The sequence below is a fragment of the Acanthochromis polyacanthus genome, chromosome 19, assembly GCF_021347895.1.
Source record: "Acanthochromis polyacanthus isolate Apoly-LR-REF ecotype Palm Island chromosome 19, KAUST_Apoly_ChrSc, whole genome shotgun sequence".
Classification (NCBI taxonomy): Eukaryota; Metazoa; Chordata; class Actinopteri; family Pomacentridae; genus Acanthochromis; species Acanthochromis polyacanthus.
This window is the reverse complement of record NC_067131.1, coordinates 32,055,057-32,073,547: the sequence shown is the minus strand read 5'-3', so window position 1 is coordinate 32,073,547 and position 18,491 is coordinate 32,055,057. Positions and strand designations below refer to the sequence as shown.

Genomic DNA, 18,491 nt, shown 5'->3' with positions numbered 1-18,491 from the left:
TTATTGTTAAATATTGAATATACACTAATAACTATATATTGAACAAAACTCGTTTATTATTTAAACATAGCATCTAGTTAAAAGTGGAAGATGTGTTTAACTACATGTTATATTTAGTGGTGAACTAATTTAAGATGAAAATATTTGTTTAAAACCGGTTTCAGAACTTTAAAATCGGGTTTTCTGTTAGTCGGGCTTTTATTTTGAAGGACTTTAACCGGATGTACCGTCTTTCTCCGGGATAGTATTTATTGACCCACAAGTTTCTCTCCGTTTTATAACAACGCTGGAGGATTTGACCCGAACCTGTTATTCTGTGTCCGCCGGTACCGTGAGTCCGGTCCGGTTCGGAGCTGAAGATGTCTCGGGTTCTGATAGTCGGAGCGGGTCTGACCGGCAGCATCTGCGCATGTCTGCTGAGGAGGGAGCTGCAGAGCAAAGTTCATATCGTGGTTTGGGACAAATCCAGAGGAGCAGGTGAGACAGAAGTCCATCCAGAAACCAGAGGATTTAATGTTCCCGAACTCACAGCCGAACCGGGTTCAGCTGCAGGACAAAAATAAAGACATAACTCAAAGAGGACGGTCCTCTAACATCCGGCTCAGTATTTATCCATAAATACACTTTATTTATTTACAAACACACAGATCTTCACTGAGAAAGCGTCCAGTTTACCGTAACTGACAGTCAGATAAATAGATAAACAGATACTGTGAAGATCAGGAGACCGTCCTCTAACAGCTTATTCATGTCTGCGGCAGAAAAATGAAGAATTCACTCAAATCTTCTCCTAAAATTCCTCCAGTTTTATGTTCTGAAGCTGAACATTAGCAGTGGATGGATTGATAGAGAAGACGGTTTAATTCTGACAGGAATCATCGAAACTACACTTTGTTTATGTCAGAGAGAAACGCAGAATAAAATCAGATCTTCATCCAGAAAGATTCAGCTTCATGTTCCTGAGGAACAGATTTACTGAAGAACCTGATGCAGGAACTCACCTGTTCTGTCTCAGGTGGTCGGATGTTCACCAGCCGTCCTCCAAACGCCTCATCACACTCAGCTGACCTGGGAGCTCAATACATCACTGCCACACCTGCCTACGCTCAGTCCCACCACAGGTACACCTGAACACCACACCTGAACACCACAGGTTCACCTGTCCTCCAGGAGGCTGCATTCAGGGACAGTTTGTTCATCAGAGATCAGCTGTTGTGTTTGTTTTGTTTCAGTTTCTACTCAGAGCTGCTGTCAGCCGGAGTCCTGCAGCCGCTCAGCTGTCAGATCGAAGGTCTGCGGCAGAAAGACGACAGCAAGAACTACATGGCGCCGCTGGGCATGGGCAGTGTGGTCAAACACTTCCTGTCTGAGTCAGGTGAACACTTCCTGGCCTGACTCTGTTAGCTCCAGTAGCATCAGCTGAACTTGTTTTTGGTTCTTGAAGATGTTTCATCTCAGACGTTCCTCAGTTCTGCTTCCTGTTGTGGAGTTCCAGGTGTCTGTTCTCACCTGTGGACCACCTGACCTCCCTCACCTGTCTGACCAGTCACACCTGTAGAGGCTCTGATCTTTGCTGTTTCTCAGCAGGGGGACGCTTGCTTTGTTTCTTCTTCTGTGATCCATGAACCAAACCTCTCCCAGACAGGAAGTAGTTTACCATTAGATGGAGAACCCAACAAATGTCGTTTTAAACTTTATTCCTTAGGTTTGTTTTAAACTTTTCTTTAAATTTAAACTTTGATTCCGTTTGTTTGTCAGGAGCTGATTTGTTCTTCGAGCATCATGTGACCGGCCTGTACCACTGTGGTGCATCATGGGAGGTGGAGAAAAAGGCGGGAGGCAGAGAGACGTTTGACGCCGTCATTCTGACGATGCCGGTTCCTCAGATCCTGCAGCTGCAGGGAGACGTGGAACAACGTGAGAACCAGAACACAGAGACAGAACCAGAACACAGAGACAGAACTAGACAGAGAACCAACAGAACATCTAACAAACACACATGAAGATGTTCACGGTCCAACAGAAACATTAGGCTCAGTGCCGACGTTCACCACCAGGAGGCAGCAGCTGATTAAACTCAACCAGTCCTGACTGACCAGTAACCCCAACACACACACACACACACACACACACACACACACACACACACACACACACACACACACACACACACACACACACACACACACACTGTGATGTCACTATCCTGAGCTCTGATTGGCTGAAACCTTCTTCTTTAAAACTGAAAAACTGTGTGTAGCTGTAAGTCTGTCTCTGTGAGGACACTGTCTGGTCCTCATTCTGGGACGGAAGTCCAAACGCTGCCAGAGGTTCAGTTGGAACTGGGTTCTGGTTCTGGTTCAGTTGTCTGAGAAAGTGTTTCATTAATCACGGTCCTCACAAAGACAGAAGCATAAGACAGTGTAGCTGTGTGTGTGTGTGTTGTGTGTGCATGTGCACAGTTGGACTGCACGTGCATGTCTGTCTCTAGATGATGATGTCACCTTAAGCTCATCTGATTGGCTGACAGGGGACAGCGCCCATTTCCTCTGCAACACACACGATCTAATAATAACTTGTGTGTGTGTGTGTGAGCAGCTTGAAGCTGCAGCTCGTTTCTGTTTCTGTGAATCATGAGTTACAGTTTACAGTTGAGAGCAGCAGACTATTGATTATAGATCACTGATCACAGCTCAAGTTACACACCTAAACACACACACACGTTGAGTTACCAGATAAAGGTTCATCCAGATGTTTAGTAACCAGACTAATGTTCATCCAGATGTTCAGTAACCAGACTAATGTTTATCCAGATGTTCAGTAATCAGACTGTTTATCCAGATGTTTAGTAACCAGACTAATGTTCATCCAGATGTTTAGTAACCAGACTAATGTTCATCCAGATGTTCAGTAACCAGACTAATGTTTATCCAGATGTTCAGTAACCAGACTAACGTTCATCCAGATGTTTAGTAACCAGACTAATGTTCATCCAGATGTTCAGTAACCAGACTAATGTTTATCCAGATGTTCAGTAACCAGACTAATGTTCATCCAGATGTTCAGTAACCAGACTAATGTTTATCCAGATGTTCAGTAACCAGACTAACGTTCATCCAGATGTTCAGTAACCAGACTCTTTAACCAGCTATAATAAAACCGTGTTAGAACTGAGGAAGGAAACTGTCCAATCAGAGCTCACTATGTGAATGATGCGTTAAGCTGTAAAGAGACTCCTACGTTTCCCATGATGCAGCTGGACAGTGATTAGTGCTGCTACTGTTCCATCATGTACTGACTCGTGTCCTGTCTGTCCATCTGTCTGTCAGTCCTGTCTGTCCACCAGAAGCAGCAGCTGGATGGAGTCGTCTACTCATCTCGTTTCGCCGTCGCTCTTTTCTTCTCTCCAGGCGACGTCTTCAGTTTCTCCTGGGGAGCTCGATACATCAGCGACAGTCACTGTATCTGTTACATCGCTGCCGACTCCAGGAAACGGAACCTCGGTCTGTCTGTCTACTGTCTGACTACTTCCTGTCTGTATGACTGACTACTTCCTGTCTGTATGACTACTTCCTGTCTGTCCTCTCAGACTCACCTGGTCTCGGTCCGTCCCTCATCGTCCACACCAGCGTCCCGTTCGGCCTGGAGCACCTGGAGCGAGACAAAGAGGATGTCCAGCCAATCATCTTGCAGGAGCTCCACAGGCTCCTCCCTGGTCTCCCTCAGCCAATCAGCATCAAGTGCCATAAGTGGAGGTACTCCCAGGTGAGTCCACTTCCACCTGGACTCGTCCTGGTGAGGTAGCGTCTTATTGACAGTCCTCTGTCCCTCCTGCAGGTGCTGACCTCGGTGCCAGACTGTCCGGGTCACATGACCATCCTCGACCAACCGCTGCTGGTCTGTGGTGGCGACGCCTTCTGCCACTCTAACTTTGACGGCTGTGTGGAGTCTGCTCTGAGCATGCTCAGTGCGCTGAAGGCCTCGTTGTGAGTCCAAAAGGACGCTGATCAATAATCAATGAGTTGTTAATCAGTACCCGGTTACTAGAAGTGAATTAAGTTAAGAAGAAGTCGTTCATTAAAGTTAATGTTGATTAAATGTTTTTGTCTTTAATAAACTGAATCTTTTCTGGATTAAACCTGCAGAGTTCTGTCTCAGTTTAACCTAAGCTAAACCAGCTGGACTAACCTGAACCTGGTCTAAACTAGACTAAACCTGGTTCAGTCTGATCCAACTGGTTTAAACTGGTTTCTTACCTGTGCCGCCCTGGTTCTAAGCTGGTTCCAGTATTGGTGCTGGTTCTTGTATTGGTGCCAGTTCCTGCTGGTTCCTGCTGCAGAGCTTCAGTCTGCGGTTCTCGGCTGCTTCACTGCTTTGATCTTTTTATAGCAGCAGATAAGACAGAATTAGTTCTGGTCCGATGCCCACGAGGCTCTCTGAGTGAGTGTGACCTCATTTCTCCTCGCTGTTCTCCAGTCGTTTGGAGCGCGCTCAGTAACGCCACTGCAGTGCATTGTGGGGGAAGAGATTATCATTTCTGCCAAGTCACCGATCAGAGTCAGAGTTTCTGGAGGACGCAGTCGATGGAAACCAGGAGACGGGTTTACAGGAAGAGCTGCACCTTCATTATCACCATCATCATCTTCATCACTTTTACCATCATCATCCTGAGTCCACTCAACTGAAACCCGGATGATCATAAACTTGATTTTTTCCTTTATTTATGTCCTGATGAGTTTAAAGTCCTGCACTGAAAACAGTAGAAGTAAATAGAAAACGTACGTCTACGCATTAAATATCACATTAAGTCATTGGATGATTATCACTCATGACATTATTATTGATCGTTTAATTTGAAACAGACGCTCAGATTTCATGTTTCATCTGATAAATAAACTAACTGGATAACAATCTGTGGAGTTTTAGTGGATCTGAAGACTCTCAAACAGCAGCTGTTTATAAATAGTTTATTCACCTTTACAGTGTTTTATTTCATTATAAAACAGGAAGGGACAGAAGAAAGAACCGGGAGGTCAGTTTAACGTGAAATGTTCTCCGTGTGTTTGGAGGAAAACTGGAAAATCTGATCAGGAACCAGTTTGTGCTGAAATGATGCAGGAGGCTCAGAGACGCCACATCAGTCAGAGCCTGATCGATACTCATCAATAACCATCAATATTCATAAATAACCATCAATATTCATCAATACGGCGTCACTGGCAGACAACGTTCATAAGCCCCGCCCCACTGATTCATCCAATCACAGCTTATGAAAAAGTAATGTTACACGATTAGCTTATGACGAGTAGCTTTGAGCGACCGAGCTGTTAGCAACTTAGCCGTTAGCAACACATCCGCAGCTCTGAGAGCTGATTGATCGTGGATGCTAACAGAGGCTATGCTAATGTTAGCGCACGTTTTGGTCCTGAACTTTACGCTCCACTAACAAGTTATTCAGTCGTCCTGACAGACTTTCCTCTTCCAACACATGAAACAACGAATGAACTGAGGTTCAACGGCAGCAGATTAAAGGAGCACATTTAGCTTAACTAGCCACTGAGCTAACAGACATCATGTGACTGAGCTGAAATGAAATGACTCTTCCTGACTTTAAGGTCAAGAACGGACAGCAACTGAGAGGGCGGGGCTTAGTACAGTTTCAGCTGTTATTGGTTCAGAGAGCAGCTGTAGTGTGGTTGGTGGATTCCTCTGACTGATGTGGCTCATGAACTCTGAGGAACTTTCAGGTTGTTCTGATGAAGGTGTGGTCACATGACGGCTCTTCAATCACTGCGATACAAGCTAAAGGAGTGCTTCAAAGACTGGAACACTGACACACAAGGTTATGAAATGTAGAATCTGTTGCTGTGGTCTAATGCACCTGGAGAATAGATCCACCATGTGACCACACCTGAAGGCCAGAAGAAGAACACAATGACCTCTTCAACTCCAAAACTGACAAACAAACAGCAAGAACTAAAAGTGAAAAGTAAAACATGAGTGTGAGCTTCATTTTGGCATGTTTGTGATGTAAACAGAAGAGAGCTGAAGCACTGTTTGGTCGTCTGAAACACAAAGTCTGAAGCTCCTGTGAACGTTTACTGTGGTGAAGAAACGACACCTTCTTGGTTCCTTTACGGCGGGTCGCAGCAGGAACCCGGAACATGGCGGAACAGAACAGAGGTGACCGTAAAACGACAACACCGTTTCTGTTCACTTTCTGTCCAGATGAGTTCGTCTACAACCGACCAACAGAAGACAATGTATGGAGCACCTGGACAGTCAGAAACGTGGACAGCACCTGGCTGGCCGCAAACACCTAACGCCGGTTCAGCTACGGGACGCCAGCCGAGGAGGTTTTCACACTGAGGAAGAAATACTGAAGCTGAATTTGATGTTTTTAAAGTGTGACAACGAGGCAGGAACAGGAACCATTTTCTGATCCTGGTCCGAACCTTCAACCAGATGTTCCATCAGATCTGCAGCTCAGAATGAAAACAGTCTCCGGAAGTCGCTCAGGTCTGAACGGGTCGGTGTCAGGATGGAGGCCAGGTCCGACAGCACCACACGAGACGGGAAGTGTTGCTGTAAAATGGCTGCTGAAGACAGAGCTGGATGAACACTCGCTGTAGAGCACCAAGGATGGACGACGGCTCAACCCGAAGCTTAGCACCGAAACGAAGATTAGGAGTCCGACCACACAGGAGGAGGCTCTGTTTGGTTACAGTGACGCTCATCTGGGTCAGTCCAATAAGAGAGAACGTCCCCTGCAGAAAGTTCTAGAGTAGACCTACTCCAGAACTTACTCCAGTTGTCGGTAGGTCTACACTAGAACGTTCTCCTTTCCTGCTACCAGTCTTTACATTTAGTCTCACTTAGAACATTCCAGGTCCTTGAAGTCCATGGAGGTGGGTCCAGATTTATCACTTTGTAATGGACTTTTTCAGAACTTCATGAGTCCAGCAGATAGAACCATGACATTTAGGAGGAGAAACATCTGAGTTCTGGTAGAAACTGACACCAGATCAGTTTAAATCCATCCAGGTGTCACAGTCTGAACACTGGATCCGGTTTCTGTTCATTTCCTCTAGAACCAGCTGTGATCATCAGTATTATGGGATGTATCCTAGTGTGAACAGTTTAGAGTCCTAGAAACAATCATTGGTTCCCTGGATGTGTCTGTGGTTTCTGATAATTCACCAGAGAAAATGTTAAAAAGATGATTGTGGGTAAACTTTAGTGTTGGTAGGTAGTTGGTCAGAACTGTTGTAGAAGCTAGAAGAAGGAACCAGGAACATCTGGAGGCACCGTTCATTCTGGTAAAATCACTTTTAGACTCAGAACTGAAGCTTTTCTGGACTGACCCACCTGATGATCAGACTACATCCAGCTGGTTCTGGTTCTTTTCTTAATGTCACTAAACAAATTCTGACCATGAAACCATCCATCAATCAGTCCAACACCACAACTACTGGATCTGTTGAACAAATCTGATTCAGACCTCTGGAATCAGAGTTCTGTTGGGTTTCGATGGGACTGATGTGAGAAAGAGTTGGTATTTGGTCCTGTTCAGCCTCTTCCTGTGAGATCAGACTCTACTCAAGACCTCCAGACCAATGACTACGACCGGTAGAAGCACCCAACGAGAGGACGGAAATCAGGCATCAGGACTAAAAGCGCCGTTCCAGTCACTGGGACAGATGTTCAGAGGAGACGTCTGGATTTACTGACGGCACCAAAATAAAGAGTTCACAGGCCCGATGAGATGCATCGGTTATGTTGTAGAACTTTGCAGTCAAACGCTGGACGAGCAGGAGGAATCTTGAAATAATAGCAATCCAAACACCTGAAGAAGAATCAGCGGTTCCTGTCAGACTGGTGCATGAAAATGGAACCACTGGTTTGGACTGAAGCTCTAATTAGACCTGACTGGAGCTTCTCTCTGGATCCTGCTGAACCTCCAACCGTCGTCTCTGGCGTTAAAGGTAAAGTTTGCAAAGATTTAAGTGCTTAAACGTTGACGAATATTCTACGGACAGAGTAATAATCATGGAGTGACACCATCTTTGACCCTCAGGACTCCAGTTCCTGGAAAACCAGCATCTGTTCACCTTCTCTGGACAAACGCCTCTGACTAAGGAGGTTCTGATCAGACCTGACAGCTTATGTTCTCACTGGAAACCACAGTTTAACTGAGATATTGCTGCTTTAGAACAGATTGATCAGCACGACGCTCTTGGATGGACCGCCGGAAATATTTACAAGGATTCAGTAAAGCATTGGTTCTAAACTGCAGCCGCCCGGTGACCCGGACACCAAACACCCAGCGCTGTGCAGTGGAAGGTTTCAGGATGTCGGCCTACATGTAGGAATGATTACACTGTGTGTCATTTAGCTTAATGATTGATATAGTCTGAGTACAACAAAAATACATTTCTGGTAGCTGATTGGAGAGAATCCTTCTGTGCAGACAGACAGACGGACAGAAGCATTGTGTGATTGACAGAACTGCAGCAGATTGTGAAGTTTCTCTTCTGCATTGTCGCATTCAAACAGCAGCTTGTTGCTTCTCTCTGTGCATCGCTTCCACCCAGTTCACACCTGAGGGTTTGGACCACTAAGTCCAGTCTGAAATCAAGTCACTGATCTGGAAAACATGCAGTTCTGGGGTTTGGAGGTTCTCAGATGAGCAGAAACTCCAGAAGGATGAAAACATATAGTTCCTAGGATTTTATAGTGTTAGATGTCCCTGGGAGCTTCAGACGACGGTAGCTGTCATTCTGGTTTGGGCTGAAGATGTTTGAAACCTTCATGAAATGTCTTCATGTTTGTGAAACGTCTCAGAAGGTAACTGGACTTTTGTCTTTGGCTCTAGAAGACGTTTCATGAAGCTTCTTCCTGAACCAGAAACAAAAGTCCCGTTAGCTTCTACTGGAGCTCTGCCATGACCTGAATCTTCACAGACAACAGGTCCAGAGTTTATTATTCTTGGTCCAGAGCTCTAACACTGATCCACACCTGTAGCATCTAGATGTTCTGGTTGATCAATTAAAAAAGCCAAAACTTTCTATTTCCACTCGTATGCTGAGATTTGTGATCGGGAAACAGAGTTAAAACCACCTGTGTTCTGTAAAACTGGAGATATAAAGCTCTTTTCAGAACAGAAATATGCAAATCTAAAGAGATCCTTCAATCGATTTATCAATTTTCTGATTTCTTTCAGTCCAATTAGTTTCTGTTCTATTTAAAATAAATCCAGATAGGAAGTGGATCTGGGGAAGACGTTGGAGCACAGAGCGAAGCATCAACACTGAGATCCAGATGAACCAAACTGAAGCCTGCAGAGGAAAACTGAATAAAGACCGGTGTGCAGAAAGTCTCCTAGAACTGCTGAGGAAGGAAGGAAGGAAGGAAACGTGGGGATTCGTCCAACAAACGTGGTCGCTAAAGAAGTCTACTTGTCTTTCTTTATATTCAAGTTTTACTCCTTTAATTTCTCAAACCTCCCGTTTGTCCATTCATCCGTCACTCGGTTGGCCTCGCCCCTCACCTCCGACCGCCATGATTGTCCAGGTGTTCACAGAGTAGAAGACAGGAAGGGGCGGGGCTTACGTTCTGACCGGAGCTCTTTGAATGCAGAGTCTCTCAGATCAGCTGTGGTCCATCGGTTGGTTTTATTCCCCGTTAGAGAACCACAGCCGGCTGCAGGCTGCGGTTCAGCGCTGTGTGTACATACATACATACTGTGTATACGTATATGTATATATATATATATATATATTTATATGTATATATGTACACGTGTGTCAGACTTTAGTGATCTGGTTGTGGTGGTCGTCTTCGAACGGCTCGTTCTCAGGGTCCGAGTCCGTCGTGTCGGAGTAACGGTAGTGATCTGGTTCGTTGTCGCTGACGTCCGGCGTCACCGAGGCCGACGTGCTGCCGGCGTCACAGTTCGATCCTTCCTCCACCGTCTTAGTGAAATAAAGTTTTACCTGAAGCAGAAAACAGAAGGTGAACCGATGGAGAGAGTCTGATTAAGAACTCGGTGCTGCTCAGTAAGATCAGCCTCAGATGTGGTTAAATTTAACATGAAGCATCTTTGAACTGTTCATCTACCAGCAACATCTACGCCTGTATGAACATCAACATCTAGACCTCTGTGAACATCTAGACCTCTGTGAACATCTACGAACATCTAGACCTCTACGAACATCTAGACCTCTGTGAACATCTAGACCTCTGCGAACATCTAGACCTCTGCGAACATCTAGACCTCTGCGAACATCTAGACCTCTGCGAACATCGAGACCTCTGCGAACATCGAGACCTCTGCGAACATCTAGACCTCTGCGAACATCTAGACCTCTGCGAACATCTAGACCTCTGTGAACATCTAGACCTCTGCGAACATCTAGACCTCTGCGAACATCTAGACCTCTGCGAACATCTAGACCTCTGTGAACATCTACGAACATCTAGACCTCTACGAACATCTAGACCTCTGTGAACATCTAGACCTCTGCGAACATCTAGACCTCTGCGAACATCTAGACCTCTGCGAACATCTAGACCTCTGCGAACATCTAGACCTCTGCGAACATCTACAAACATCTAGACCTCTGTGAACATCTAGACCTCTGTGAACATCTAGACCTCTGTGAACATCTAGACCTCTGTGAACATCTACAAACATCTAGACCTCTACGAACATCTAGACCTCTACGAACATCTAGACCTCTACGAACATCTAGACCTCTACGAACATCTAGACCTCTACGAACATCTAGACCAGGGGTCCCCAAACTACGGCCCTCCACATTTGGCCCGGCCCCATGAACAACACCAGAGACACATTATGATTTTTTTTTCAGCCTGGCCACGCGATCGAGACTAATACACACATAGAACATGACATTCTACTGGAACCTACATCAGTGTTTCCTCTAGGACTTTTTTCTGTAGGCGGCAGGCTCCCCGCTCGCCCCCCCGCCCCCGCACACACAAAGAGTAGATACTGAGAGCACCACAGTTATCTGCAGTAGTACTCGCGAGTACCCGACACAGTGTAAGACTGCTGTGAAGGTGAGACATGTGGCGTTGGAGTATTTGCAACGATTAAAAAATAAAAAAAATTAAAGGACGGCGCTGGAATTTTAGTAGCAGCGGGCTGCCGCTGCAGAGTGACTGTAGCAGAAACCTTGGAAGACCTTTGAGACACTGCCCATATGAGTCATTTAAGTCAGAGATTCTGCTCTGACAACTAAGCTGAACTTTCACCTGTTAAAGGCATTAGAGGAGATTTAATTTCCTACGACTTTGAACGTAGCATGCGCACATACAACCTCTCCCTCAGCCCCCTCTAACCTCCCCCCTCTTAACATTTACGAAGAAACGCCCCCCTCCAGAAACTTGCGTAGGACTCGTGAAGTTGTCTTTTACGGCTGGGTCCCCCTGGATCTTTATCTGCCATTATGTAAAAAAAGATGAGCAAAACAAGTCTCCAGCTAACTACGAAGCTATACCAAAGCAACACATACAGAAAACACGTAAGTCCAAGGCGTACGCAATCTACGTAACTAGGCCTGAGCCGGAAGATTTGTGATTGACAGGAAAGGGAGCAAACCAAACGCCTCGGTCCAAGCGCGTTGATTGGCTGATGTTTTTCAGGTCCTGCCATGTCCACAGTTATTTTATTTATTTTTTTAAATTCTTTTAGAGACCATACATACAAGTCCACTAAAGGTCAGTATATTCATTTTATGTGAATCAGACAAATTAAACAAAAAAAAAAAAAACAACTTCCATAATGCCTTTAAGATTGTGCATGGCACAACAGAAAATTAATGTTCCACGGACTTTTTTTCTGTGAAGAACCCAGAGAGGGTAATTAGTTATTTATTTCATAAAAAGTGTTATTATATATTTCCTGACTTTTTTTTTTCTGTGAAGAACCTAGAGAGGGTTACTTGGTTATTATTTATTTCATAAATAGTGTTGTTATATATTTCCTGATTTGTTTTTCTGTGAAGATCCCGGAAAGGGTTATTAATATTTGGTTATGTGTGGCTTTCTGGAGAACAATGTTTACGTTTAGGCACCCCTGCGATCGTCACATTTTTTCTGTTGCAAACTGATCCCCACCCCACCAGAGAAGGGAAAAGTTATGCGGCCCTCACAGGAAAAAGTTTGGGGACCCCTGATCTAGACCTCTGTGAACATCAACATCTAGACCTCTATAGAGACCAACATCTAAACCTCTATGAACACCGGGTTCCGTTTCCTACCAGCAAATCCAAGTCTTACCTTGAAGTTGGGGGAGAAGTTCCTGTTGGCCTTGTCCTTGTTGGCCTTGTCCAGGTCGTTCTTGGTCAGGGTCAGAACCAGATATTCTCTGTCGTTGGTTTCGCTGCCCGCTGTCATCATCGCCAGGTTCTGGTGCGTTCTGTCGGTCAAGTCTCGCAGCGTCCCGGCGCTGCCATTCTCCATCCTGTCGAGGTTCTCCTCGGGCCCAGGGATAAAGAACGTGTTGACCCAGAAATGGAACATCTTTTCCTGGAGGACAGAAGAAAAGGAGGCTGATGAGATGTTCAGATTTAATGTCATGGTTGTATCTGCTGGACTGATGAAGTTCTGAGGCTTAGAAATAATGGGAAAAGTCCATTAAAAAGTGATAAATCTGGACCCACCTCTATGGACTTCAAGGACCCGGAATGTTCTAAGTGAGACTAAACTTAAAGACTGGAAGCAGGAAAGGAGAACGTCCCCTGGAGAAAGTTCTAGAGTAGACCTACTGACACCAGGATAAAGTTCTAGAGCAAACCTACAGACAGCTGGAAAAAGTTCTAGAGTAGACCTACTGACACCAGGATAAAGTTCTAGAGCAAACCTACAGACAGCTGGAAAAAGTTCTAGAGTAGACCTACTGACACCAGGATAAAGTTCTAGAGCAAACCTACAGACAGCTGGAAAAAGTTCTAGTGTAGACCTACGACAACTGGAGAAAGTTCTCGTGCAGACCTGCCGACAACTGGAGAAAGTTCTAGAAATGTGGAATCATTCACAGCTTGAAGGTAGAAGTCTGATCATTGATAAAGTTCCTGAAGATGAAGAACCAGATGTTCTGAGGAACTTTCGGAAGATTTAGCTGCATTTATTCAAAATGACTCAACAGCTCCGACCTTTAACTGATCTAAACCTGAAACTCTGGATGATGGAAGATCAGTTCCTCATGCTCACCTTTTTCATGACCTTGTTCTGTTTGTGGAAGAACTCCACCTTGATGTCTCCACAGACGGGCAGTGGCTGAGGAAACTCAAACAGCATCAGTTTATCTTCTCTCCTGGTGTGAGTCGGAGTTGACGTGTGGATCTTCACCTTCAGCTGGTACACCACGAACTGAGGGTCTGCAGGAGAACAGAGAACACTGAGGGTCTGCAGGAGAACAGAGAACACTGAGGGTCTGCAGGAGAACAGAGAACACTGAGGGTCTGCAGGAGAACAGAGAACACTGAGGGTCTGCAGGAGAACAGAGAACACTGAGGGTCTGCAGGAGAACAGAGAACACTGAGGGTCTGCAGGAGAACAGAGAACACTGAGGGTCTGCAGGAGAACAGAGAACACTGAGGGTCTGCAGGAGAACAGAGAACACTGAGGGTCTGCAGGAGAACAGAGAACACTGAGGGTCTGCAGGAGAACAGAGAACACTGAGGGTCTGCAGGAGAACAGAGAACACTGAGGGTCTGCAGGAGAACAGAGAACACTGAGAGTCTGCAGGAGAACAGAGAACACTGAGGGTCTGCAGGAGAACAGAGAACACTGAGGGTCTGCAGGAGAACAGAGAACACTGAGGGTCTGCAGGAGAACAGAGAACACTGAGGGTCTGCAGGAGAACAGAGCACACTGAGGGTCTGCAGGAGAACAGAGCACACTGAGAGTCTGCAGGAGAACAGAGAACACTGAGGGTCTGCAGGAGAACAGAGAACACAGAGTCTGCAGGAGAACAGAGAACACTGAGGGTCTGCAGGAGAACAGAGAACATGAAGACAGACTCACTGCAGGTTCCTCCGGTGAACATGGGGATGGTCTCAAAGAGCATCTTGTGGAACAGCAGAGCGATGGGTTTGTACTGCAGCTGGTTCCTCAGCAGGAAGCTGTAGTAGACGACGTAGCGCCGCTGGCTGGGGATGGTCACGCCCTGAACACAGAACCATAAGAACCACAGCTGTTGTTCTGAAAACACACTTCAGGACTTGGAGTTTCTGCAGATTCAGCTCGACAGCTTCGACTCTGATCTAACAGCTGAGGTTCTGCAGTTTGTTGTTGTCCTGTGGTTGGGTTCTGTCACGTAGTTCATTTCTTCTATTGTTTTGTCAGCTCTTTCTGGTAGTTTTTTGTCTCTTTCTGGTAGTTTTTTTTGTCTTTTTATGGCAGTTGTTCTTTTCTTTCTGGTAGTTTTAGTCCATTTCTGATAGTTTGTTGTCTATTTCTGATAGTTTGTTGTCTGTTTCTGGTAATTTTAGTCTCTTTCCGGTAGTTTTAGTCTCTTTCTGGTACTTTATCTGTTACCTTCTTGTCGCGGGTCCGGACCTCTCCGTAGAAGTCGAGCGCCTCCTGGGCCTCCTGGAACTTCCCGCGGTGCAGCAGGTAGGCGCAGATCATGACGCCGGTGCGCCCCTTGCCGGCCTTGCAGTGGATGGCGGCGACGTGCTGCTCGTCCTCGCTGAGCCACTGGTCCAGGTCCTCACAGAATGGCTTGATGAGCTCCAGCTGGGGAGGGTTGTGGTCCTCGAATGGATACTGAGCCACTGCAGGGACAAGGAGAGTCATCAGGCTGAGAGACGCCTCGACACCCCTGGACCGACCCAGGCAGCCGCCACGCCTCCCCCACACTCACCTCGACAGTTGAACTTGGCCGTGTCGTAGTGTCGCTCTGCACAGCTGTGGACAGAAAGCAGATTTACAGCAGCAGGTTTCAGATAGCAGGAGTTTAAAACATGAACACGAGTACAAACAGAGAACAGAGGTGTCAGTGTAGGTTACAGTTCTTCTTCTTTTCCTTTCGGCTTTTCCCTTCAGGGGTCACCACAGTGAATCAATTGCCTCCATCTAACCCTGTCTGCTGCATCCTCTTCTCTCACACCAACTACCTTCATGTCCTCTTTAACCACATCCATAAACCTCCTCTTTGGTCTTCCTCTAGGCCTCCTGCCTGGCAGTGGGAAACTCAGCATCCTTCTACCAATATATTCACTCTCTCTCCTCTGGACATGTCTGAACCATCTCAGTCTGGCCTCTCTGACTTTATCTCCAAAGCCTCTAACATGTGCTGTCCCTCTGATGTACTGTGCAGGTTACAGTTCAATGTTCCAGTTAAACATGAAGGGAACACGACTCAGCGGCATATTCAGCATGGTGAAACATCTTCTACAGCTGATGAGCAGAGCAGAGAGGAAACATGGGGATAGAAGAACATCTACAGGATGAGGAGATGGTAGGAGCTTCAGGAGAAACCAACTGGAGGTTGCTGAGGACATTTCCAGAAACGTCTTCCAAATCCTCCAGTTGGTTTCTCCTGACGCTCCTCCGACTACCAGGACCTGGATGACTGAGAACCTCCAACAACATTAGTTCAGAGTTGGTTTTACGTCACATTTGGTCATTTTACTTGTTCTGTGTGGTCATTTGTTTGGTCTCTTTGGAACACTATGCTGTTGTTTGCATTTTTGGGGTTATTTTACTTCTTTTTTCTCTCTCTGAGCTCTCTCCCTTTTCATGTTGTTCTGGTTCCACAGAGCTGCAGAACTTTAGACAGAAAACTGAACGTACAATTGTAGTTTCCTGGTTCTGTTGGTTCACAGAACCAGGCACCTGCAGCAGAGGAACATCTGCTGCAGGTGTTTATTCGGTGATTAGATGGTGTAATAAAGCTACATCTCTGTTCTGTTGGTTCAGAGATGAATAATGACATCTCCTCTAGCTGACATGGAAACACACGGAGCAGCTTCATCTGTGGAGTTCACAGGCTCGACTCCTTCTGAGATGTTTCTGGATTCAGAGCTTTTGCTAAAGTTCTTTCACAGACAGAATAAAATGAGCAGCAGCAGTGAGGACTTACAGATTGTAGATCTTATAGTGATTCTTGTGCTTTGAATCTAAAAACCTGAAAGACACAAAAAGACCAACAGCTTTTATTCTCTCTAACATTCAGCTGACTGAAGGCGCTGCATTCAGGTGTTTAAATAAAACTGAAAAGTTTGTGGTTTTTCATCTATTTCTAGTACTTTTTTGTCTCTCTTACACCTTTACCTGCCACATCAACAGGTGAAGAGGAATCAAAGGTGAACTCACCGAACGACGTCATCGATGTTGTTTCTATAAACTCCTTCCAGACGCTCCGCAGGAAAACCCATCGCTATGATGTTCGGATAAATGTCTGCTCACTGCGTTCAGGAAACACCTGGAGAACGTTTACCTGGACACAACCTGGATTTAAATTAGACTGTTTTCTAATGGAGTTTGGTTTGATGACGGTTTGTTCTAGAGCTGATGAACTCATGATTATTTATTATTATTATTATGAATGTTGAAAAATGTGCATCAGTTTCCTCAAATGTGCAAAGATCTTCAGTTTACTGTCACAGAGAAGGAAAGAAACCAGAAAATGTTCACTTTAAGGAGCTGAAATCACAGAATTTAGACTGTTTTAATGAAAAATAACTCAAATTTATTATTATTAATATAGTTGCTGAGTAGTTTAGTAGCTGAAAAATTATCTTTCTGTCTCAATGGAAACAGAAAATCAGACAGGATCACTTTAATGTCACTCAATAACAAAATCAATAAATATTCACATTTCAGAAGCTGTGATTGTTCTGTTAGTTCTAATCAGTTACTAATATTGATTATTATGTGGACAATTAATTCTATCCTGACAGCTGAAGTGGATTAATGATCTATATCCAGCTGTTAGCTTAGCATGCTAGTAACTCCTACTTTTAACTGTAAAACACATCAAAGAGCTCCCAAGATAATACCCATCTTTCCCTGCATCACTAATATTAGTCGAACATTAGCCTAATACTAGCCGCACATCAGTCGAATATTAGCAGATCAGAAGAATATTAGCCGACTATTAGCCAAACATTAGCCGAACATCCGCTGAATAGAAGCAGAACATCAGCCGAATACTAGCCGAACAAATGCTGAATATTAGCCGACTATTAGCCCAGCATGAGCAAAACATCAGCAGAACATTAGTCGAACATCAGCAGAACATCCCCAGAATATTAGCCCAACACGAGCAGAACATCGCTACAACATCAGCAAAATTTCAGAAGAACATCAGCAGAACATTAGCCGAATATAAGGCAAACACCACCCCCACAGACAGAAATTGACTCCGGACACCTTTCTGTGTTTCTAGCTTCTCCAGCAGATAAAGCCTGCAGCTGACTGGTTCTGGACGTCCGGACCGTTCTACCGTGTGCCCGCTTCACTAAGTCTCTACTTTTCTGAACGGATTTCTGTATTGAAGGATACAGGTCAGGTCCAGGTCGAAGCCGTCCTCCTGGTATCGCCTTTTATTCCGGCTCACGATTTCTTTGATTAAGGCGGCAGCCATTTTTGGAGTCCCCGGCCTCCGGTGAGGTCTACTACCGGGTCGGAAAGCACCGAAGACCGCCTGGACTCCTCCGGAGCCTCCGCTGTCCAGTTGCCGGGGAGAGAAGCTAACTGGGACGGCTAGCCCGGAGCTAGCTGGCCAGCAGCCTTCCAGAAGGTTTAGAAAATAATAAAATTAAGCAAAATATTCTTCCGGTGACACACAAGAGCCAAAAACTCGGTCCTAACGGGGTTTAAAACGACCCCGTTATCCGTCCTCCTCGGTGCCTCCCTGCGAGCTGCGGTGCTCCAGATGCTAGCCGGCCTGCTAGTTGACAGGCAGCCCGGCCGTCGGTGCTGTTTTCTGGGTCAGAACAAGGCGGCGTCGGGGCCTCCTCCCTGCTCCCGCTGCGGGCCCCGCTTTCCAGGTCCCCCGCCCGGTAAGACAAAACCATCCGCGGGTCGTTCCTCGGTGCGGAGCTGGTTCTCCAGGCGTCGGACGGATCCAGTCGGACGGTTCCCGGCCTCAGAGCGCAGCGCAGCCGCCGTGATTGGACGCAGATCGGCAGAGAGAAAATCTCTCCGCGCGGCAGAGCAGAGCGGCAGACGCGACGACGCACACATCAAGGCGGCGGCAGGAGCGGCGCGCATCCTGCCGCCTTCAAAACAAAGACTGACTCAAAACTTCATGAGATATTGAAGAGCAGCTGTGTTTCTGGTGAAGATGACTACACAGACAACGGGGCTCGAGGCTCCTCAGTCCTGGAGAAAAAAGGAGACCATCCCCATTTCATTTTTCTGCCTTTCTGGGAGGGGAGGACAAACTTCAGAAGTTTTAGGTTAAAGGGGAACTTCGGTTTTTTTCAACCTGGGGTCTGTTTTCATATGTC

At 45.9% G+C, this 18,491-nt stretch overlaps 2 protein-coding genes and 1 long non-coding RNA gene across 4 annotated transcripts; 1 reads left to right on the top strand and 2 right to left on the bottom strand.

The window, feature by feature from the left end:
- Positions 1-139: 139 nt before the first annotated feature.
- On the top strand, positions 140-4,138 carry LOC110968395 (renalase, FAD-dependent amine oxidase). 2 transcript variants are annotated; one of them, XM_022218265.2, is made up of 7 exons: positions 140-477; positions 1,016-1,121; positions 1,233-1,375; positions 1,759-1,917; positions 3,411-3,503; positions 3,590-3,765; positions 3,838-4,138. In XM_022218265.2, the coding sequence occupies exons 1-7, from the start codon at positions 360-362 to the stop codon at positions 3,988-3,990; spliced, it is 948 nt and encodes a 315-aa protein (XP_022073957.1). In that variant the 5' UTR covers positions 140-359; the 3' UTR covers positions 3,991-4,138. The 2 variants fall into 2 exon arrangements, with proteins under 2 accessions (XP_022073957.1, XP_022073956.1); XM_022218264.2 differs by having other exon boundaries at positions 147-477; positions 3,330-3,503.
- On the bottom strand, positions 288-4,637 carry LOC127531139 (uncharacterized). The gene is made up of 3 exons (XR_007938110.1): positions 4,257-4,637; positions 1,002-1,895; positions 288-546 (listed from the first exon to the last, which is right to left on the bottom strand). It is a non-coding gene; the product is annotated as an uncharacterized LOC127531139 (long non-coding RNA).
- Positions 4,638-4,953: 316 nt separating this feature from the next.
- On the bottom strand, positions 4,954-18,224 carry ptenb (phosphatase and tensin homolog B). The gene is made up of 9 exons (XM_051939716.1): positions 17,542-18,224; positions 16,351-16,435; positions 16,118-16,162; positions 14,897-14,940; positions 14,569-14,807; positions 14,056-14,197; positions 13,240-13,406; positions 12,307-12,555; positions 4,954-9,995 (listed from the first exon to the last, which is right to left on the bottom strand). The coding sequence occupies exons 1-9, from the start codon at positions 17,621-17,623 to the stop codon at positions 9,807-9,809; spliced, it is 1,242 nt and encodes a 413-aa protein (XP_051795676.1). The 5' UTR covers positions 17,624-18,224; the 3' UTR covers positions 4,954-9,806.
- Between the last annotated feature and the right edge of the window lie 267 nt (positions 18,225-18,491).